This window comes from Barbatula barbatula (assembly GCF_947034865.1).
Source record: "Barbatula barbatula genome assembly, chromosome: 17".
Taxonomy (NCBI): Eukaryota; Metazoa; Chordata; class Actinopteri; order Cypriniformes; family Nemacheilidae; genus Barbatula; species Barbatula barbatula.
The window spans coordinates 3,141,652-3,158,358 of record NC_136780.1 but is presented as its reverse complement, the minus strand read 5'-3'; the positions used below and the strand labels follow the sequence as shown (position 1 = coordinate 3,158,358).

The 16,707-nt window shown below is 39.3% G+C and overlaps 1 protein-coding gene across 3 annotated transcripts; it reads right to left on the bottom strand.

Annotated features, from left to right (window-relative positions):
• Positions 1-231: 231 nt before the first annotated feature.
• Positions 232-15,895, bottom strand: agap2 (ArfGAP with GTPase domain, ankyrin repeat and PH domain 2; the record flags this gene model as incomplete). 3 transcript variants are annotated; one of them, XM_079477856.1, is made up of 18 exons in its annotated part: positions 232-1,303; positions 1,395-1,662; positions 2,359-2,581; positions 2,663-2,753; positions 3,134-3,282; positions 3,822-3,959; positions 4,246-4,353; positions 4,676-4,859; positions 5,000-5,104; positions 5,243-5,323; positions 5,755-5,898; positions 6,823-6,938; positions 7,042-7,176; positions 7,255-7,396; positions 8,078-8,163; positions 8,253-8,340; positions 8,616-8,674; positions 15,572-15,889. In XM_079477856.1, 18 exons carry the CDS (start codon positions 15,732-15,734, stop codon positions 1,097-1,099), a joined length of 2,487 nt encoding a protein of 828 aa, XP_079333982.1. In that variant the 3' UTR covers positions 232-1,096. The 3 variants fall into 3 exon arrangements, with proteins under 3 accessions (XP_079333982.1, XP_079333983.1, XP_079333984.1); XM_079477857.1 differs by having other exon boundaries at positions 363-1,303; positions 4,676-4,847; positions 15,572-15,895; XM_079477858.1 differs by lacking the exon at positions 15,572-15,889 and adding an exon at positions 11,266-12,265 and having other exon boundaries at positions 363-1,303.
• Between the last annotated feature and the right edge of the window lie 812 nt (positions 15,896-16,707).

Genomic DNA, 16,707 nt, shown 5'->3' with positions numbered 1-16,707 from the left:
AATTTATTATCGACCAAGATGGATGAACACAATGATTCAACTTAGTTTCTTTATTTATCGACTCTTTTATACGTGCGTTACAGAACATTTATATATCAAATGCATTGAACCGATTAAAATCATTTTATAATATGAGCCAAAAATGTTCTCAGACTGGGGTAGGCCTACGTGGTATGAAAACACTAAATAATGTATAAAAATGTTTGCAAACATTAATAAAAGCACTTTATTGTGGTTGTTAGAGGGGCCAGAATGTCCAGTTTTATTAAAGGTGGTACATTTATGTGTTGTTTAAATAGAGAAAAGCATAATAGAAAAATAAAGGTTCATCTTCTGTTTGACCTAAGCAAATTGTCCACATTACAGGAATGAAGAATTTATTAAATATATTGATACATATATGTAGAATACAAAAAGATCAATAGAGACATTTAAGGAATGTAGTATATTTTGACGAAATTGTTTAATGCTTTTTCTTTCATGCGTGATCCAGCCCAACGATCTGAAATCTCAAATCTTCTTTGAATGTGAACCTTTCGGTGGCCTCGTGATCAAAAAAGAGCAGCGCCAAAGAGATTTGAAGATCTGAGTTTATTGTCTATAGTATTTGGAAATGATGCACAATGACAAATACTATTTCTTCTGGATATAAACATGTTACATTACAATACCCTCAGCCATGATGTCTATTTTTAAAGAATGATGAAAATGACAGTCCTAACGGTAAATACAGTCCCTCAGATTGCTTTGGGAAACTCTCAAGCTACATTTGACCTTGTAATGCATCTATATTACAGTTAGATCAGCATATTTTAAATAATATTGCTTTTACTTGGTAGAACAGTTTCCGTATTTTTTTAAAAGGCATTTTTGTAAATGTCTTTCTAAGCTTGCTCTAGGATGGATGATAAAGGTTTTTCTTCTTTTTAATTTTTCCCTTTTCTGAGGAACCTGCAGGGATGTATGCATATAAATACAGCGTTGTCGATGATATCCTGGGACAGAATTTTACAGACGCACAGAACACACAACTCCGTATGAAGAAATAAAAACCGCCCTGTTTAGAAATGTTTTTATGATCGTGAAAGTTCACGGGTTACGAGACCCTCCGCCTGGAATTGACACGGCCCACGCTCGTAATGCTACTTTTGCGGGACAGAGCGGGTGTGGGGGACGTGGGTGAGGTCTCGCTGGGACAGCCGTGTTGCAGAAGAATCTCAGCGCACTCTTTACTGCCGGCTTGACGTGCCAACGTAAGGGCCGTCCTGCCCTGCGGATCCTTCGACTTGACATCGCTGCCGTACTGTGCAGAGAGAGTTACAGTACATCTGTTAGAAACATATATGCAATGCAACAACAAAAAAGAATGATAATGCCTGGAGAGGGATACTCACCCAGACCAGGAGCTGCGTCATGACAACGTCCCCGAGCTGGCACGCCGCGTGTAATGCGCTGTGATGCTGTTGCCCCGCTCCTTCAGGAGGGATGTTGATCAGATCCTTGGTGCTTTGTGCGAGGAGAAGCAGAAGTCTGGGAAGGTCTCTGTCAATTACTGCTCTGAGTAACCAGGATGACATTGTGCCCTCCGAGCACTGAGCAGGCAAGGGCGACACAAACGCCCGCTGTTCGTATTTGGCACGGATCCAGGATTCCCTCTGTTCTCTGAAACATACAGACAAAGCAAAGACTGAGTTATTGCAATAGCAGCTGACATCATCAACCAGAAGATGTTTACATCCATGTCATGAAACAGCTTGAGTCATATTCTGTGCTTATAGCTATACTGTAAAATATTAAGTTTTTACTCAGCATCTTTGTTTAATTTATTTCCAGAAAAATTGTTTTGAATTTTGTTTTGTTGAATCAGTTGAATTTCATTTTTTAACTGCAATATATAATGTTTGAGCAAGGGTAAGTATTGAGAATAACGGTGACATTCAAACTGTGATTACAGATATTGTTTTAATATTTTCTCATTTGATAACATCATAAATAATTCAGCACCTATTTAAAAGTTTTGTCTTCAGAGCCACAAGGTTTACAAACTCTTTCTCTCTACCTTTTTATACTCGTATTTTGAGTTTAATTTATGGGGCAAAAAGGGAAAACACAAAATAAAAGATGAATTTTACATCACTTGACAGCGAATAATATATTATGTATAAGTGAAAAATCTAAGAATATGTATTCATGATAGTTGTATATGACATTTATCTTTTTATTTTTCCAGTTTTTCACTATTCAACGTTTTGTGAAAAAAATGTGCTTTGTTTGTGTACACCGCACATAAAGGTAATAAAACACAAAGATCACCTGACCACAAAAGAGAAGAAGCATTTACTTGTGAAGTCATCTCACCTTGTTGCCTCAGGTGTCAACTTTTGCCGTCCTTGAGTGCAGGTCTCCCAAATACTGTTGGCCATATGGTTCCCTATAGCCGTAAGCACTTTGGTGAGCTCGCTGGGCCAGTCGTCCAGGTCTAGCGAGCGGACGCGAGACAAGTGCGTCCCCAGGTTCCGGTGTATACCAGAACACTCAATGCAGATGAGAGCCCCGAGATTAAGACTTGCCCATGTTGGATCTGCAAAAAAGAGATTTTTGACGTGATTATTCACACAATAGACTTTGGTATAGAGTAAATGACGCATTATAACACACTTACTTGGTGCCTCACAGTCCACACAGAGGTCGTTCCCTTTGGCATTACGCAGGGCCTGTAAGGCAACAGCTTCACTGTGACTGCTCCGTCGTGCCTGAGAAATGCAAGTTAACATCAGTATTTATTATATCACAAATCACAGCATTCATTCGCTTCGTATATAGCCGAATAAAGGGATAGTTCACCCCACAATAAGAAATCTTTCATCATTTATTCACCCCCTGTCATTCAAAACCAGTTTGAGTTTCTTTTTTCTGTGCAACACAAAAGAAGATATTTTGAGAAATGTCCATATTTTGGAAGTCAATGGGGCCAATGGTTTTTGGTAAGCAACGTTTTTTAAAATACCTTCTTTTGTGTTCTACAGAAGAGAGAAAGTCCTACAGGTTTGGAATGACAAGAGGGCAACTAAATGATGAACATTTTCAATACCCAAAGATTTTGGACTAGTAACTATTTTGTTGCCAGCCTCACCTTATTTCTGCTCTCGCAACTCTGAAGACTCGCCAGGATCTGACTCTCTATCGCCTGAACCCAAGCATCTCTATCCTCCTGATTCTGAGCTTCAAAGTGCCAGCTCTGTCCAGTACTGGATATGATGATAAAGTCCGTACTCTCCTCTTCTATTGGATGAAAAGGACAGTTATTTACAAGGGAGGAAGAGGTCAACAACAAAAAAACACTCACTGTGTCCTCTGCCTAATGTCTCAGTATAATGATGTGTTTGAGAGAAACAGACAGGAAGACTCGGATCCATTTGCGCTAATCTAATAATGTGACAAGAGATTGACATGGAGCCAGACTGTAGACAGTACAAGCAAGATAAGCAAGAGTCGAGTACAGCTATTCGCTTCATCCAGTCAGGTTACCTGTTTTGTTAATGTTTCTCAAGCTACCAAAGCTTTTTAATTTCCACATTTTGCGCTTGGCTGGCAGTGCAAGGAATTAGTCCAGGGCAGCAGAGGAAAAGAGAAAAGATAGGAAGAGAAGGAATGAGGGAAAAAGAAGCAGAATATATAGTAAGAAAACTAGAGAATCAACCATGTGCACACTGGAATAAAGAGGAAAGCATTGAGAATTTGACTTAATGTTATTGTTTTGTGAGTGAAACTGAATCATTGTGGCATCAGAATTTGAATGTTTCATAAATCTGATGTCTTACCTTCAGCCTGCCCGGCCGCTGCGTCTCCCTTCAGATTAATACTTCTGTTTCTTTTTTTCTTTTTACGGTCACTCATTGGAGAAGAAGGCATGTGGTCTTTTCCTAACGGTGGACTTGTGGCTCCCTCTGCACTCGAGTCTATAAAAACAATACAAAGCATTTGTCAAAACCTTTATTTCACAGGATTTCAATCTCAACTAGTTTCATCTGAATAGCCGTAATGTGTACCGTAAATTGGCATCTGCAAATGGATTTTCTGAAAATAGTATAAAAATAGTACAGTATCCTAAAATAATATACATTTTCATATTAAACATTAGCAGAAGGAGTTATGTGGAGGTCTGGTTACTTCTGTTTAACAAAGTGATGTTTGTCTTTTTAAGAAACAAATGAATGCGAGATGCACATGAAACCCTTTACTTACCCATACTGAACCCTTTATTCGACACAGATGACGGGCAACGTTTCACCTTTTGGTCGATATGAAATGACAAACCAGCTCTGGATGCCTCCTCCACAGTCAGAAGATTTGCTGGGAATGTACAGAAATTGTAAAACTGTGATGATGAGAAACTTTTTCAGTAGAATATTCAGATGAATATTAAATTTCTCCACCGATACAGATAGTTTGGTGGTTATATTACCTTACTAAATTCTACTGTTTAAATTAATATTTCTCAATATGAACGTATATTAATATTGAACATAACATTTTATGCCGTTTCTAAACATTTTATATACACATTTATTGCATTTCCTATCCTTTTTGATTGACAGGATATATGTCTCTGATCATTGGCTGTTTTTTTAGTTATCAGATAGTTTTTTATTAACCACTGTATTCTGGCACTTACAAGTAGCGCCCCCTTCAGGTGTCTGCTTGTCTTTACTAATTCCATTAACACCGGGTACGGGGACAAGAACAGCACCGGGAGACGGGCCGCCAGGTGTTCCGGCACGATGCAGACGTTTGCCTGGCACTTTCACAGTGACCCGCAATAAATCCATTTCTTTTCCTTGAGCGTTCTGTAAATATTCCTGTAAATAAGTAAGCAACCCAGGGCCATTATGGGTTCAAAACTCATCGCCATGATGCGAAGGTGTTATGTGGAGCGGTATCAGTACATTGCCAGGGGGGCTTTAGTTTGTGTAATCTGGGTGTTTGAAGTGTTACTTACATTTATGTTTGAGTGATACGTCAGCATGCCGTGGTTTGATAAAGTCACATACTTCTTCTTCCACTCTTTGTTTAAAGAACGCTCGCTACGTTTCCACAAAGTCCCCTGTACAAGAAATAACATGTCAGTTTTTTGTTAGATGGTTTCAAAGACTTGAGACCAGCTATTCCGACCAAGTTAAGCAAACTAGATAAAAAGGGGGAATTCCTGCACTTCTAATGAAACCTGTGAACTTCCATATACCTGTTTAATAGGAACGGATCTACCGGTCACATCACTTCTGCTTTCAGAAGATCTTTTCTCCGAGTCACTGCCACGACGGTTCTAAAATAACAGATCAATTGGACAAAATCAAAATGAAGGGAAAGTAAAAAGACAATCAGTAAGACAGAAATGACTCATGAGATGAGATGAGTGTCAACGCGATGTAGAGAGTTCACAAACAGACTGGTAATATTTATTCTGTGGGAACAGCATTTAAAGGCGAGATGAGAACGTTATCGGTCTCATATGGAAAGAAATGAAATAGCAGAAGTTTTAAACAGTTTTTGATCGAAATTCAACATACAGATGCTTTACTTACATCGGTCTCATAATAAACTTGCATAATAGTATTTTAACAATGACAAATTTACATTTTATTATTTGAATTATTTAGCCGTGAGGCCCACTTTATTAAAAAATATAATCATTTCCACACCCTATTAAGGTGTTGGACATTTAAAATCGGAAGATCACTAGACCAAAGAACTGACCGCAAATAAAGAGGTCCGTCGCCGGGGCAGATTTCGTTGAGAGCCCCCGTCTCCACTTGCCCCACCCCGAATATCTTTGTGACTTATCACAGGGGTAGAAGGCAAAGAGGAGGGGTAATCACTACTCTGACCCCCATTACTGGCCTGAGAGAGGATCATACCACAGAGAGAGAAACAGGACAGAGGGGATGGAATGTTGAATGGTTTAGACAGAACGATGAAGACCAAAACAAAATCACTGAAAACACTTATATGCAACAATCAATGCAACGATTATACTACATTACAAAACACTATAATACATCTGGTGTTTTAAAATGTGACACAAAAATGATAATAATGTAAGAAAATGAAGTCAAATTTGATCACCGATTAGATTTTTTAGGGCTGTCAAACGATTAATCGCGATTAATCGCATCCCGAGTACTAGTTTGTGTTTACATAATATATGTTTGTGCACTGTGCATACTAATTTTGTGTTATAAACACATACACAAATATTTTATAAAATATATAAAGTCTACAAAGATTTATACTGTACACAATACCAATTATTGGATATAAAAATCTAAATATTTCCTTAATATGCATACTTATACGTATATATGTTCATAAATACAAAATTCATATGCACAGTACACAGACATACATTATGTAAACAAACTTTTATTTTGGATGGGACTAATCCCAAGTAAATGTTTGAAAGCCTTTATTATTATCATGACAATTAGGCACAAATATCACGGTTTATTTATATAAATATAATATTGAATATCTACAGTATATTTATATTTATTACCTATATTTATAAATATAAATAAACACAATCTACTATAAACAAAACCTACTATGATGAATATAAATAAACACAATCTACTATAAACAAATCCTACTATGATGAATAAATACAATTGCACTTTACAGTTTGCTTAAAATAATGCTGAATTGTCATGAGAATAATGTCACAATGCAAAATAAATGAATGGTATTAATAGCAGACTTCATGTTCATTAAAAAATTTTTCTTTCCACAAAGTTTTTGTGACAGAGGCACCCGTGCGCCTGATACCTGTCCGGGCCCTGACAGCGGAGTCGACGCTCCTGAATGACTCGGAGAGTTCGGGAGAGATTTACAGGAGGCCAGAAGAGCGGCTTGCTTCTTGGCGGCAGCAATCTTTTGAGTCACTAAAGAGAAAAAATTTTGTCCAATAAGCACCTGCATCATGTTTGAAAGTAATATTCTATTTCATGTTCATTTCAATCTAATTAATTTTTTGAAGAAACTAACTTTCAGCGAATACTCTGTCCACGTTAAGCCCGTAAGTGGCACAGGTCTCATAGTAAGTACAGCGACGGATGTCTATACAGAGCTGTTGCACACGTTTGTCCTCGATCACACGGACATTAGTGCTGCTAATCTTATCTAAAGAGAGAAAAACAGTGACATCATATTACTCAATAAATCAATATGAAGCAAACATAAGAAGGGTATAGATCTTACCTTGTGTTCCAACTGCTATAATGGGCAGTTCTGCAATGTTACGGTGTTTGCTCAGCTCACTGTAGTTCTTATACACATCCTGGAAACTGGCTTCATTTTCCAGACTAAAAACCAAGATGACACCATCCAGCCAGTTGCAGAACTACAACACAGTTAAAATTTGTATGTAATAAGCATTTGTAGATGCGTTGTGGTCATTGCAATCCAGTGTCTGTTGAATTTCAACTAAATCAAACCTCAGGAGTGACAAAGTCAACAGCAACTTGAAATACTGACAGCATGACAATACAAGAAAACTGTGATACAATTACAGGTTATCACAGAAAAAGTGATGCTGGAACTTTTCCTAAATGCATGCACACATTTTACTGTTGTATTGCTTAAAAGCGAATATGAACTTTTTTCTTTGCAGTATCTGAGGTCTGAAAAATACAGAGCATCTTTTCTGTTATTTTGACCGGTTTCTTCACATTTACAATTTTCTGCAAATAGAAACAATATTTTTATTTGAAATTTGAGAGAAATATTTATAGTAATTCACATAATTAATCAAATATGATCATTGTACCTAAACACAAAATAGTAAATTCAGAAAAAAATAAACTAATTTTAACTTAAAATATTTTTTTCTGTGCCTGTATGTTTTTAAGGTGTGAATTTTCATCACCTCGTGGTGACCCAAAAACTCTCAATTTTAAGCATTGTTGCATTCTAAATTTCTAAGTGTGCATCTCATTCTCATTCTCATTCATTCATGTTTTTTTACGGACTCCTCTGACCATGTATTATTATCTGTGATCGCAGTACACAAAGCCACACACACCTGTGCACTTGGAGGGCCAGATTCCTCTCGGATCAGCAATAACTGACTTTGTCCCTCCACCAGAACTTCTTTTTTATATCGTCCACCTTACAGAAAGAAAAAATGAACAATGACCTTCATTTTGCTAAAGCATTAACTGAAAGTCTTCAAGGAAAAACATTCACAAGATTCTTACCCTCATGTGATTCCTGTGGCAGGTAACTTCCTGTGATGAATCTGTTCACAAGTGCAGTTTTTCCACTGCGTATGCTACCTAAAACCCCCTGCATGAACCAGGAAGTATGACATTTTAACCTGGCTCCAGATCACACAATACACATCTCACAGTATGATGCACCGGCTTTCTTTTGCTTGTTTATCTCGTATTATCATCACGATCAGTTTATTTACAATTCTTAAGAAAATAAATAAATGCCACAGATATGACCTTATCTCAATTTTCCACAGTGACTCTTGATTTTTCTTTCCTCTGCATCTTTACTCAACAGTTTGTTTTAAAACGAAAATAAAGTACTAAGAAATAATAAAAACTTCTCACCAGTCTTAGCTCTGGAATGGCGCGGTTCAGGGTCCATTCCTGACTGTTGTTGCATGATGCTGAAAAAAAAGAAAACCGTCATTTTTCTCTTTTTATGACTCAAATGTGGCAATAAAACAGTACAATACATTTCTAATTAAAAATCGAGTTTGCTTGTCCACGCGGTGCAATGATGGCGTGAGTCGTTGCCGGGGCATTGCTATGCGGTTGCTATGGTGTTCAGGGTGGGTGCTTTCTGACCTAAATAAAAATAGCATCTATGACATTCTGGTGCTTAGACTTGGCTCCATTTCCAATTAAAAGGATAGTTTGACCAAAAGATCTGTGTATGATTTTTTCTTCTTTGAAACACAAAGGAAGATATTTGAGAAATGTTTCTTGGTTTTATGCCCACGTGGGGCCAATGTTGTTTGGTACCAACGTTCTTTAAAATATATATTTTTTGTGTTTTCTGCAGAAGAAAGTCGTAGAGGTTGAAAATTACATGAGGGTGAATACACGATGAACCAACATTTATTTTCCCTTTAAGTCAACGGACATTTTTAATCACCCCTTTCATAGTTTTTCCATGTAAGATACTTAACTAGTACACCTCTCCTCAACAAGTCTCATGATGTCTAGAGGATACAATAGTTTACTTAATGTGGGTTAGGGGATTTTGTCTGTATATGCTCTCTTTATGCTTTTCATAAGAACAGCTAATACAAATATAAATGTATCAATGACTAATCATGATATGGAATGAAGATCTCTTTCGGTTAACCATAATTTCTGCTTTCTGAAAAACATCACACCATTTGATTTGCAGTTTAAATCTGATTGTTGGTGTCTTGACGTCAGTGATGTGAAACTTCATGAGTCACTTACAAGAAGAGCGAGTTTGATGCAAGATCAACACGTCATTCTGAACGTTCATGGCATTATCACCTGGCTTCGTGTCAAATGACATTTATCTTTTCAGATTAAAGTGAGCTCAAGACTAAGGTCTGTCTCTGTATACCTATAACTAAACAAAAAAACACTGATCGGGCATTAAACATGTCCTAGCATTGCAATATTCTCTGCTCCTTCCCGGTCTCATCTGACAGCTCTGCTGGAGGTGTTATAAACGTCGAATGATTCACAGCGCGTGAAGGACTGCAGGTGTAGCCGTGCAGCAGCGAGCGTGAAGCCTCCACACCCCTCTCTCGCCACATCAGTCACATCAAACGCCGATGAGAGTCACGACGTGCTTTTGTAGGGGTGGAGGTTGCGTGATACACAGTTTTAACCATAAAGCACGGAGGCATAAACCGCCTGACGACACACAGAAGGGAGTTCACGTCTAAGAACGCAGTTGGCACTCCCGTGGCAAAACGGAAGAGGTTTAACCCCCGCCAAACCCAGCGCAAATCTATGAGGTCATTGTACGGCGGGCCACATCAGGACCGAAGCCAGCGTTTTGAGACAGTACAATCCTTATGCACTTCTCTAAAGCCCCTCATATACGACACACCACCCCCGTAGAACAGGATGCTCTATGTGTGACATTCTAAAGCTGCCCTCTTTTTTTCCCTTCCTTTTTGGACGGTTTTCAAAAGGACCCCTCCTTGCATACCCTCACTCCCATTCATTTTATCTGCGGCTCGCTCCCTGGCATAACACAGCCACACAACAGGCGACTCTCTCAGCCCTCCCTGTTGCCATGACAACCCCACCTCCAGCCGCTGCTTCTGTTCGCTCGGAGAACACATACGTAAATATTTTGTGCGCGCATGCATCTTGCGTGCAGAAACATCGGACCTTTTGCTCGTAGCGTGCGGACCACACACATGCACACCTATGTGCAGCATCACATGTAAGCAGTTGTGACGAATAATTTTTCTCACAGGTTCACATTTGTATTGCTATGAAGTACAGATATTTTTCCGAAAGAATCCTTTGTCCTTGATGCAAGCGAACGTCTGCAACATTGTCTGAAAAATACAGATGCTTTGCTTTACTTAATGCACTATGCCCAACCCCGCTGTTAAAGGGATAAGGGAAATATTAAAGGGAATAATATTTTCAGAGAACTTCCCTCAAATTTAGACATAAATGCTTATTTGACTTTCATTTTGTAGAGCGACTTATTTCAGATCTGTTTTTCCCTGTAAGATTAGGACATTCCCTCCAGTTTGGGGTGTTAAATGTGTGGTTGGATATGGTTTAAAATGATGAGGCTGGTGATGAAAGGATTGAAGATTCCATGGAAGACGGAGATCAGAATGCAGGAAGTGGGCGGAAACATCAAAGATGGGATTAGGATGTTGGGTAAATTCGTGCTGCCTGTGGTGTGGGCATTATCAAATTTGTTTCCCATTCCGATTTTTCCAGTTCAGAAACAGAAACAGCAGGGGGTGGTTGTAAAGAAAAGACCCAAGACGTTTCCAGTCTACAACTTAAAGCAATAGAATTAAAACAACAAATCAAAACGTAATGCTATGACTATCTCATGTGAAGGTGAAAAGTTATGAATTCAAACTTAAGCATATTTTCTTATTTTCTCCAATTACTTAACTTAAAAAAACCTATATCTCATTTACAATATATAAAGCTAACCCGGTTCGACCCCCTCCCACAATTTCTATTTAAGTTATCTTAAAGGTTGTGTTGTGTTCTCATATCATACCTTCTTCCTCACTGGATTCTCTCTGAATGGAGCTATAGATTGGGGTCACAATGGTCGCACTGGTCGCCACAGGAATGCTCTTGGTAAAAATGCCACTAATAAATCTCAGCATCTTGCGGTCACGTGCCGAAGCCCCCTGGGACTGAGCTGTCCGAAAGTCAGATGTCATTTGGCCACCTTTGCTCTTCAGGAGGTCCTCAGACAGGCAGTTCAGATCGCTGTTGTCCAAGGTTCGACTCTTCCCTTTGCGTTGAGGCTTGGATATCAAGGCGATTGGAGTGGGTAGAGAAGTAGATCCAGCCTTTAATCTCTCCGCTCGAGGACTCTGCGTTCTCATGGCTATTATATCCCCTTCAGTGGGCCTTTTCATCCCAACACCTTTGAGGTCTTCATCACAGGTTTTCACCTCACTAACAGCCCAGGATGCCCGAAATGACCCCGGAGTGGGACTGGTTGGAGACTGGATCCTAGTTCGACTGTCTTTCCGGTCAAGGCTTTTGGATGAGGCGTGGATGCTCTCTCTGGACTCCTTAAATTCACGACCACCCCCATGAGCTTTAAGAAGAGAAACCGGACGCTGGGTTGCACGAACTGGGATGTCACAGAAATGCCGTGGAACGGAAAACTGAGAGATTCCTGTGGATTCTCTGGCCCGGCCATTTTCAGCGCTGGGTGAGATTATTGATTTTTGCCCATCACCAGGGTGAACACCATCTGTAAAATGTGCTTTGTCCTCCCTCGGGCTTTGGATTGTATCTTGTTCCGCTGAGATTTTGATAGATTCTCCAGCCTCCATCTCCACACCCATTTTCTGTTGCTCCTGGCCCTCATTGTTGGATCCAGTGTGTTTGAGATATTTCGTTCCACCAGCGTCGTGCACCGCTCCCTCCACAGTTTGCTTGGTGTTCTCCAACTCATGTTCCTCTGTGGTCTCTACCTTCACCAGGGTGAGGGAGATAAGGTAGGTGGTTTTGGACTGAGACGGACCCGTTCGGTTCATGTGGTCCAGAATTTCTCAACAGATCAAAGGCAGAAAATAATGAAAAGCACAAAATAATCTTGGCAGCCAAATAAATTCAGAGAAGTGCTGAACCGTAACCCCAAGAATTGCTATATACACTGTTGTGTTTTCTCAAAATCCAGATCCATTTCATTTTCTTCGTATTGCTGATCTCTAGTCCACCCTCACCTATTTTAAGCATGCAGACGAATGCCCACCTCTCCGCACCTGCATGAAAAGCATACTCCCGCTTTCGTTGACGACATTCAACAAGAGGTGAAACGACAATGCGAGCGACAGAATTCAGACAGAAAATTCCTTCAAGGACAACAGACAGTAATATTACATCAGGGAGACATGCAGAGATGTTACCCGCGGATCAAGGCACATAGTTTCCCCAACGTTCTCCACCGAGAAGACGCTTAATGTGAAGAGTGAAACTCAGTCTACATGACACATGGATCATTGGAAACGATTACGGCAAGCACACAGCGAGAAATCCTGGTGTCCACACACAGAGTCTTTTCATCACGTCTCCTGTGATCGGTGCGTCAAGCAGCGGGCTATGTCTATAAAGATGACACGTCAGACATTCACAGAAGAGCGCGGTCCATCTCATGCTGAAGAGCGCGGTCCATCTCATGCTAAAGGTTCAGACGAGTCACGCGTCATGAACAAGGTTCTCTCAGATCTCTCCGGTGCAAGGTCTTCTTCAAACCCACGCAGAACAGCACAGAGCAGGAATACCCCGCTTCTCTCTCCCTCTCTCCATCTCCCACCTCTCTCTCTCTCTCTCTCTCTATTTCTCTCTCTGCCAGACAGATCCCAGCCCCTGCCTTCCACTGCTACACCCCCTCCTCTCTCCCTCCCCTTTTCTCTCTCTTTTCTCTCGCCCGCTCACTCTCTCCCTGCTTAAAAAGCAAGAATCAGTGATGTGTTGAGGAATAAAGGCAGACTGTGTACAGCTTGCAAGATCTGATGAGGAAGAGAGGTCGACCACAGAAAGAAAAAAATGATTAGAAAATTGCAATGCTAATCAAGACTGACACGTTAATAAAGGAAATGTGACAAATGTGCACTCGATCCAGCGCAGTATCAGGTGGCAACGTGCAACATATCACCGTCAGTAGTACAGTGATTCAAGAGCCGCTGCCCCCCCCTTGTTACCAAGGCATTCAGAGGTTTAACTCCGCCTCCTTCATGCACCGACTCCAGTTAGATGCTGGCTATCCTTTGCTATCCTCATATCTAACCCCGTCTGTGCATTCGCTCGTCTGGTGTGTAGAAACGAGTGGGTGATTGAGTCAGATCAGTTCATTGATTTATTTGTTTGTCGAGTGGGTTTGATTGAGAACTATACTTGAACTGACTAAACAAGTAGGGACCAGAAAAGCAATGCAGGAGACAACTGAGTGAAGATGAATTTCATTCATTTCTAAATAAAATAGATGATTTTTAAATAAATAATGAGGCCGGGTCGTAAAGTAAGGAATTTCCGTTAAAATGTTAATTAGCGGCTGAGTAAGGTTCACAAATCAATAACTATATTGATCGGTATCAATCAACAAGTCAAATCAATAGAAGATTTAAGGAAAACATTGGCGGATATCTGTGCAGCAAATTTGACATTTCTTTAATTTGCTCCATTTCTTTACTTTTTCGTTCATTTATTTGAGGTGTTTTGCTAATGCACATACTTTTGTACACATTAAAGTCATTATTTGCTCACCCTCTTGTCATTTTAAACCTGTATAACTTTCTTTCTTACGTAGAACACTAAAGATCTTTTGAAGAAAGTTGGTAACCAAACAGCGCTGGCATTTTTGAGTAAACTATGACTTTAATCATAACCACTGAGTAGTTCACAACATGTATAAATGTAATTGTGCACCTTATTAAAGGGAAATGTGCTATTGCTTGATGATTTGAAAACAAGTGCACAGACCTAAACTGATGGAGGACCAAAGCAATACGTACCAAAATGTTGCAAAGACAAGTAACCACACGGACACCCGTAGTAAACAAGTAAAACATGCTTATATCGATTAAGACAGACAGATGCTCCCTGCAGTAAGCCTGAATTAAATGTTTCCTTTCTTAATTTCTCTGTGCTTCAAAGCCAACAGCAAAGACCTCCCGTTTCCATTTCATTTTGATGTAATCACCTTCAAGCATCCTTTCTGTCTTCCATATCAATAGCTGTGCTAAATAAATAATTTTAAAACACAATTGATGTTTAGTATTTAGATTTTAGGGCATCTTTAGTGGTGCTTGCAGGATCATAAAATGGGTAAAATATAATAGATTGCAGAATCATCAAGGGATCAGAATGTCACAAAGTTGGAGGGGGCTATTTTTTCTTGGGCCCATAGTCAACTACCAAAACATTCTTGAACCATGGTGGCAAGTTTTGCACGGGCGAGTACCGGTCCCATATTTGGAGTTTTGCATTTAGAAAAGAGATTAAATTGATAACATCATTATATTAAGAGCAATATTGATGTTTATTTGTTCTCAAAAGGAAGCGTAAGGAGGAAGTAGATGAAGAGCTGTATCACTAAACAATATATTCCAATGTCCATGTCACCATCAATTATAATCTACAAAAAAGAAAAACCTTGAAAAATTGGACATTTATCCTGAAACAGATTTTAAAATGTTGCATCACCAAACAAGTATAAGACACATGGCTTGTTCAAGTGACAAAATTAATTAAATTTAGCCATTCTAAAAATAAGATAAATGTTGTGGAACACTAAAAAATATCAGGGTCAGATACAGAGTTTAAAATTGCACTGTAGACAGGTGGCTCCTGTAAGATTGAGAGGATGTGGCTTTCGTGGGCAGCAAACAAGCGTCAGACAGGAAATGGACCAGCACTTCATGTTCAAAAGCTTGCCACCATCACAACATCTCTAAGACTGAGCTAATAACATTTCAACCTGGGCCTGACAGTAGTAAAATCCATGATTCTGAAGTACATCCGGTCTGTTAGTTACAGTTATAATCATCACGGTCTGCATCTGCTAGATTTTAATTCAGAATAAATTACAACCAATTTATTTCATTTTATCTGTCTGCTTTTTATAAAATACAAAGTTCGACATAGGTGACATGTGAAATCATATAAAAACAAAGTAGTGGGAAATAACAAAGACGACTACAAATAATGAAAACATTAAAACACAACCCAAAAATGAAAAAGGACCCCAACGTCTTCAAAAAGAATACCGTGATCTATCATTAGGCGTACTGGAGGATAAAAATTGCGATTAGTTTGACTTTTAAAAGGATCCGCTAGCTCACCTTGTATGCTATGAAGGAAAACCTTTAGTCCCGTCCTTATCTGCGGGTCCTCAACCTTCTCCAACTGTTTGAGAAATTTCTTATGAGTGTTTTGCAAGCTTTCATGTCTTTTCACCTCAGCTCGAATTGCAGTCGAGTTTGTAACTTTAATTGTGCTATTCATATTTAAACCAGTGTAACTGCATGAAGTGTCTTCTGTAACCCATGAGCATTTCCTGCCTGTTCTTTGTACAACAGAAGAAAGTCGTGTAGATTGTTAGGCATGCAGCTTCACAGAGCAGAAGTAGTTTTGCGTGCATGAATTTCCTCTGTCTCTCTGAATTCGCTTCCTGATTTTAAAGAGTCTCACCATCTCATAGGCTGCTCTATCGCAAACAGGATTTTGTGGTAGATTCAAGGCAACCGTCGAAAGCCAACAGACAGCAAATAGGTTTATGAAGGCAGCCTCAAGGTTATTTTCAGATTTGGGCCTGGAGCGTTAAAAAGAAAGGTTATAATGATTTTACAAAGAAAAGGGAAGACCTGGGTCTGACTGTCACACTTAAATGTTATTTTATAATTTATTAATGATAAAACATACTGGCCAAAGCAACGGCTTGATATTACTTTACATTATTTTTTATATATCTTATATATTTATTCATAATTTCATGTACATTTTCCTGAGAAGTATACTGACAAATTTGTTGGTACCCCTTTACAAAAAACAAAGAATGCACATTTTTCTCTGAAATGAATTGAAACCAGTCATTGGCATGCACCATTGTCTATTCCACATTTAATGGAATATTTAACTTTGCTTTTGATTCTTTATTCAACATAATATTGTAAATAATAAAACTCATGAAAATGTCACGGAGAAAAATGATGGGACCCCTAACTTGACATGCAAGCAAACGTTTTCCGTAGCTCTCATTGAGACTTCTGCAGATGTTAACAGGTAGTTTGGGCCACTCTTCCTGAGCAACCTGCTCCAGCTGTCTCCGGTTTGATGGGTGCCTTCTCCGGACTGCAAGTTTCAGCTCTTTCCATAGATGTTCGACAGGATTCAGATCAGGATTCATAGAAGGCCACTTCAGAATAGTCCAATGTTTTGTTCTTATCCATTCTCGAGGGATTTTAGCAGTGTGTTAAGG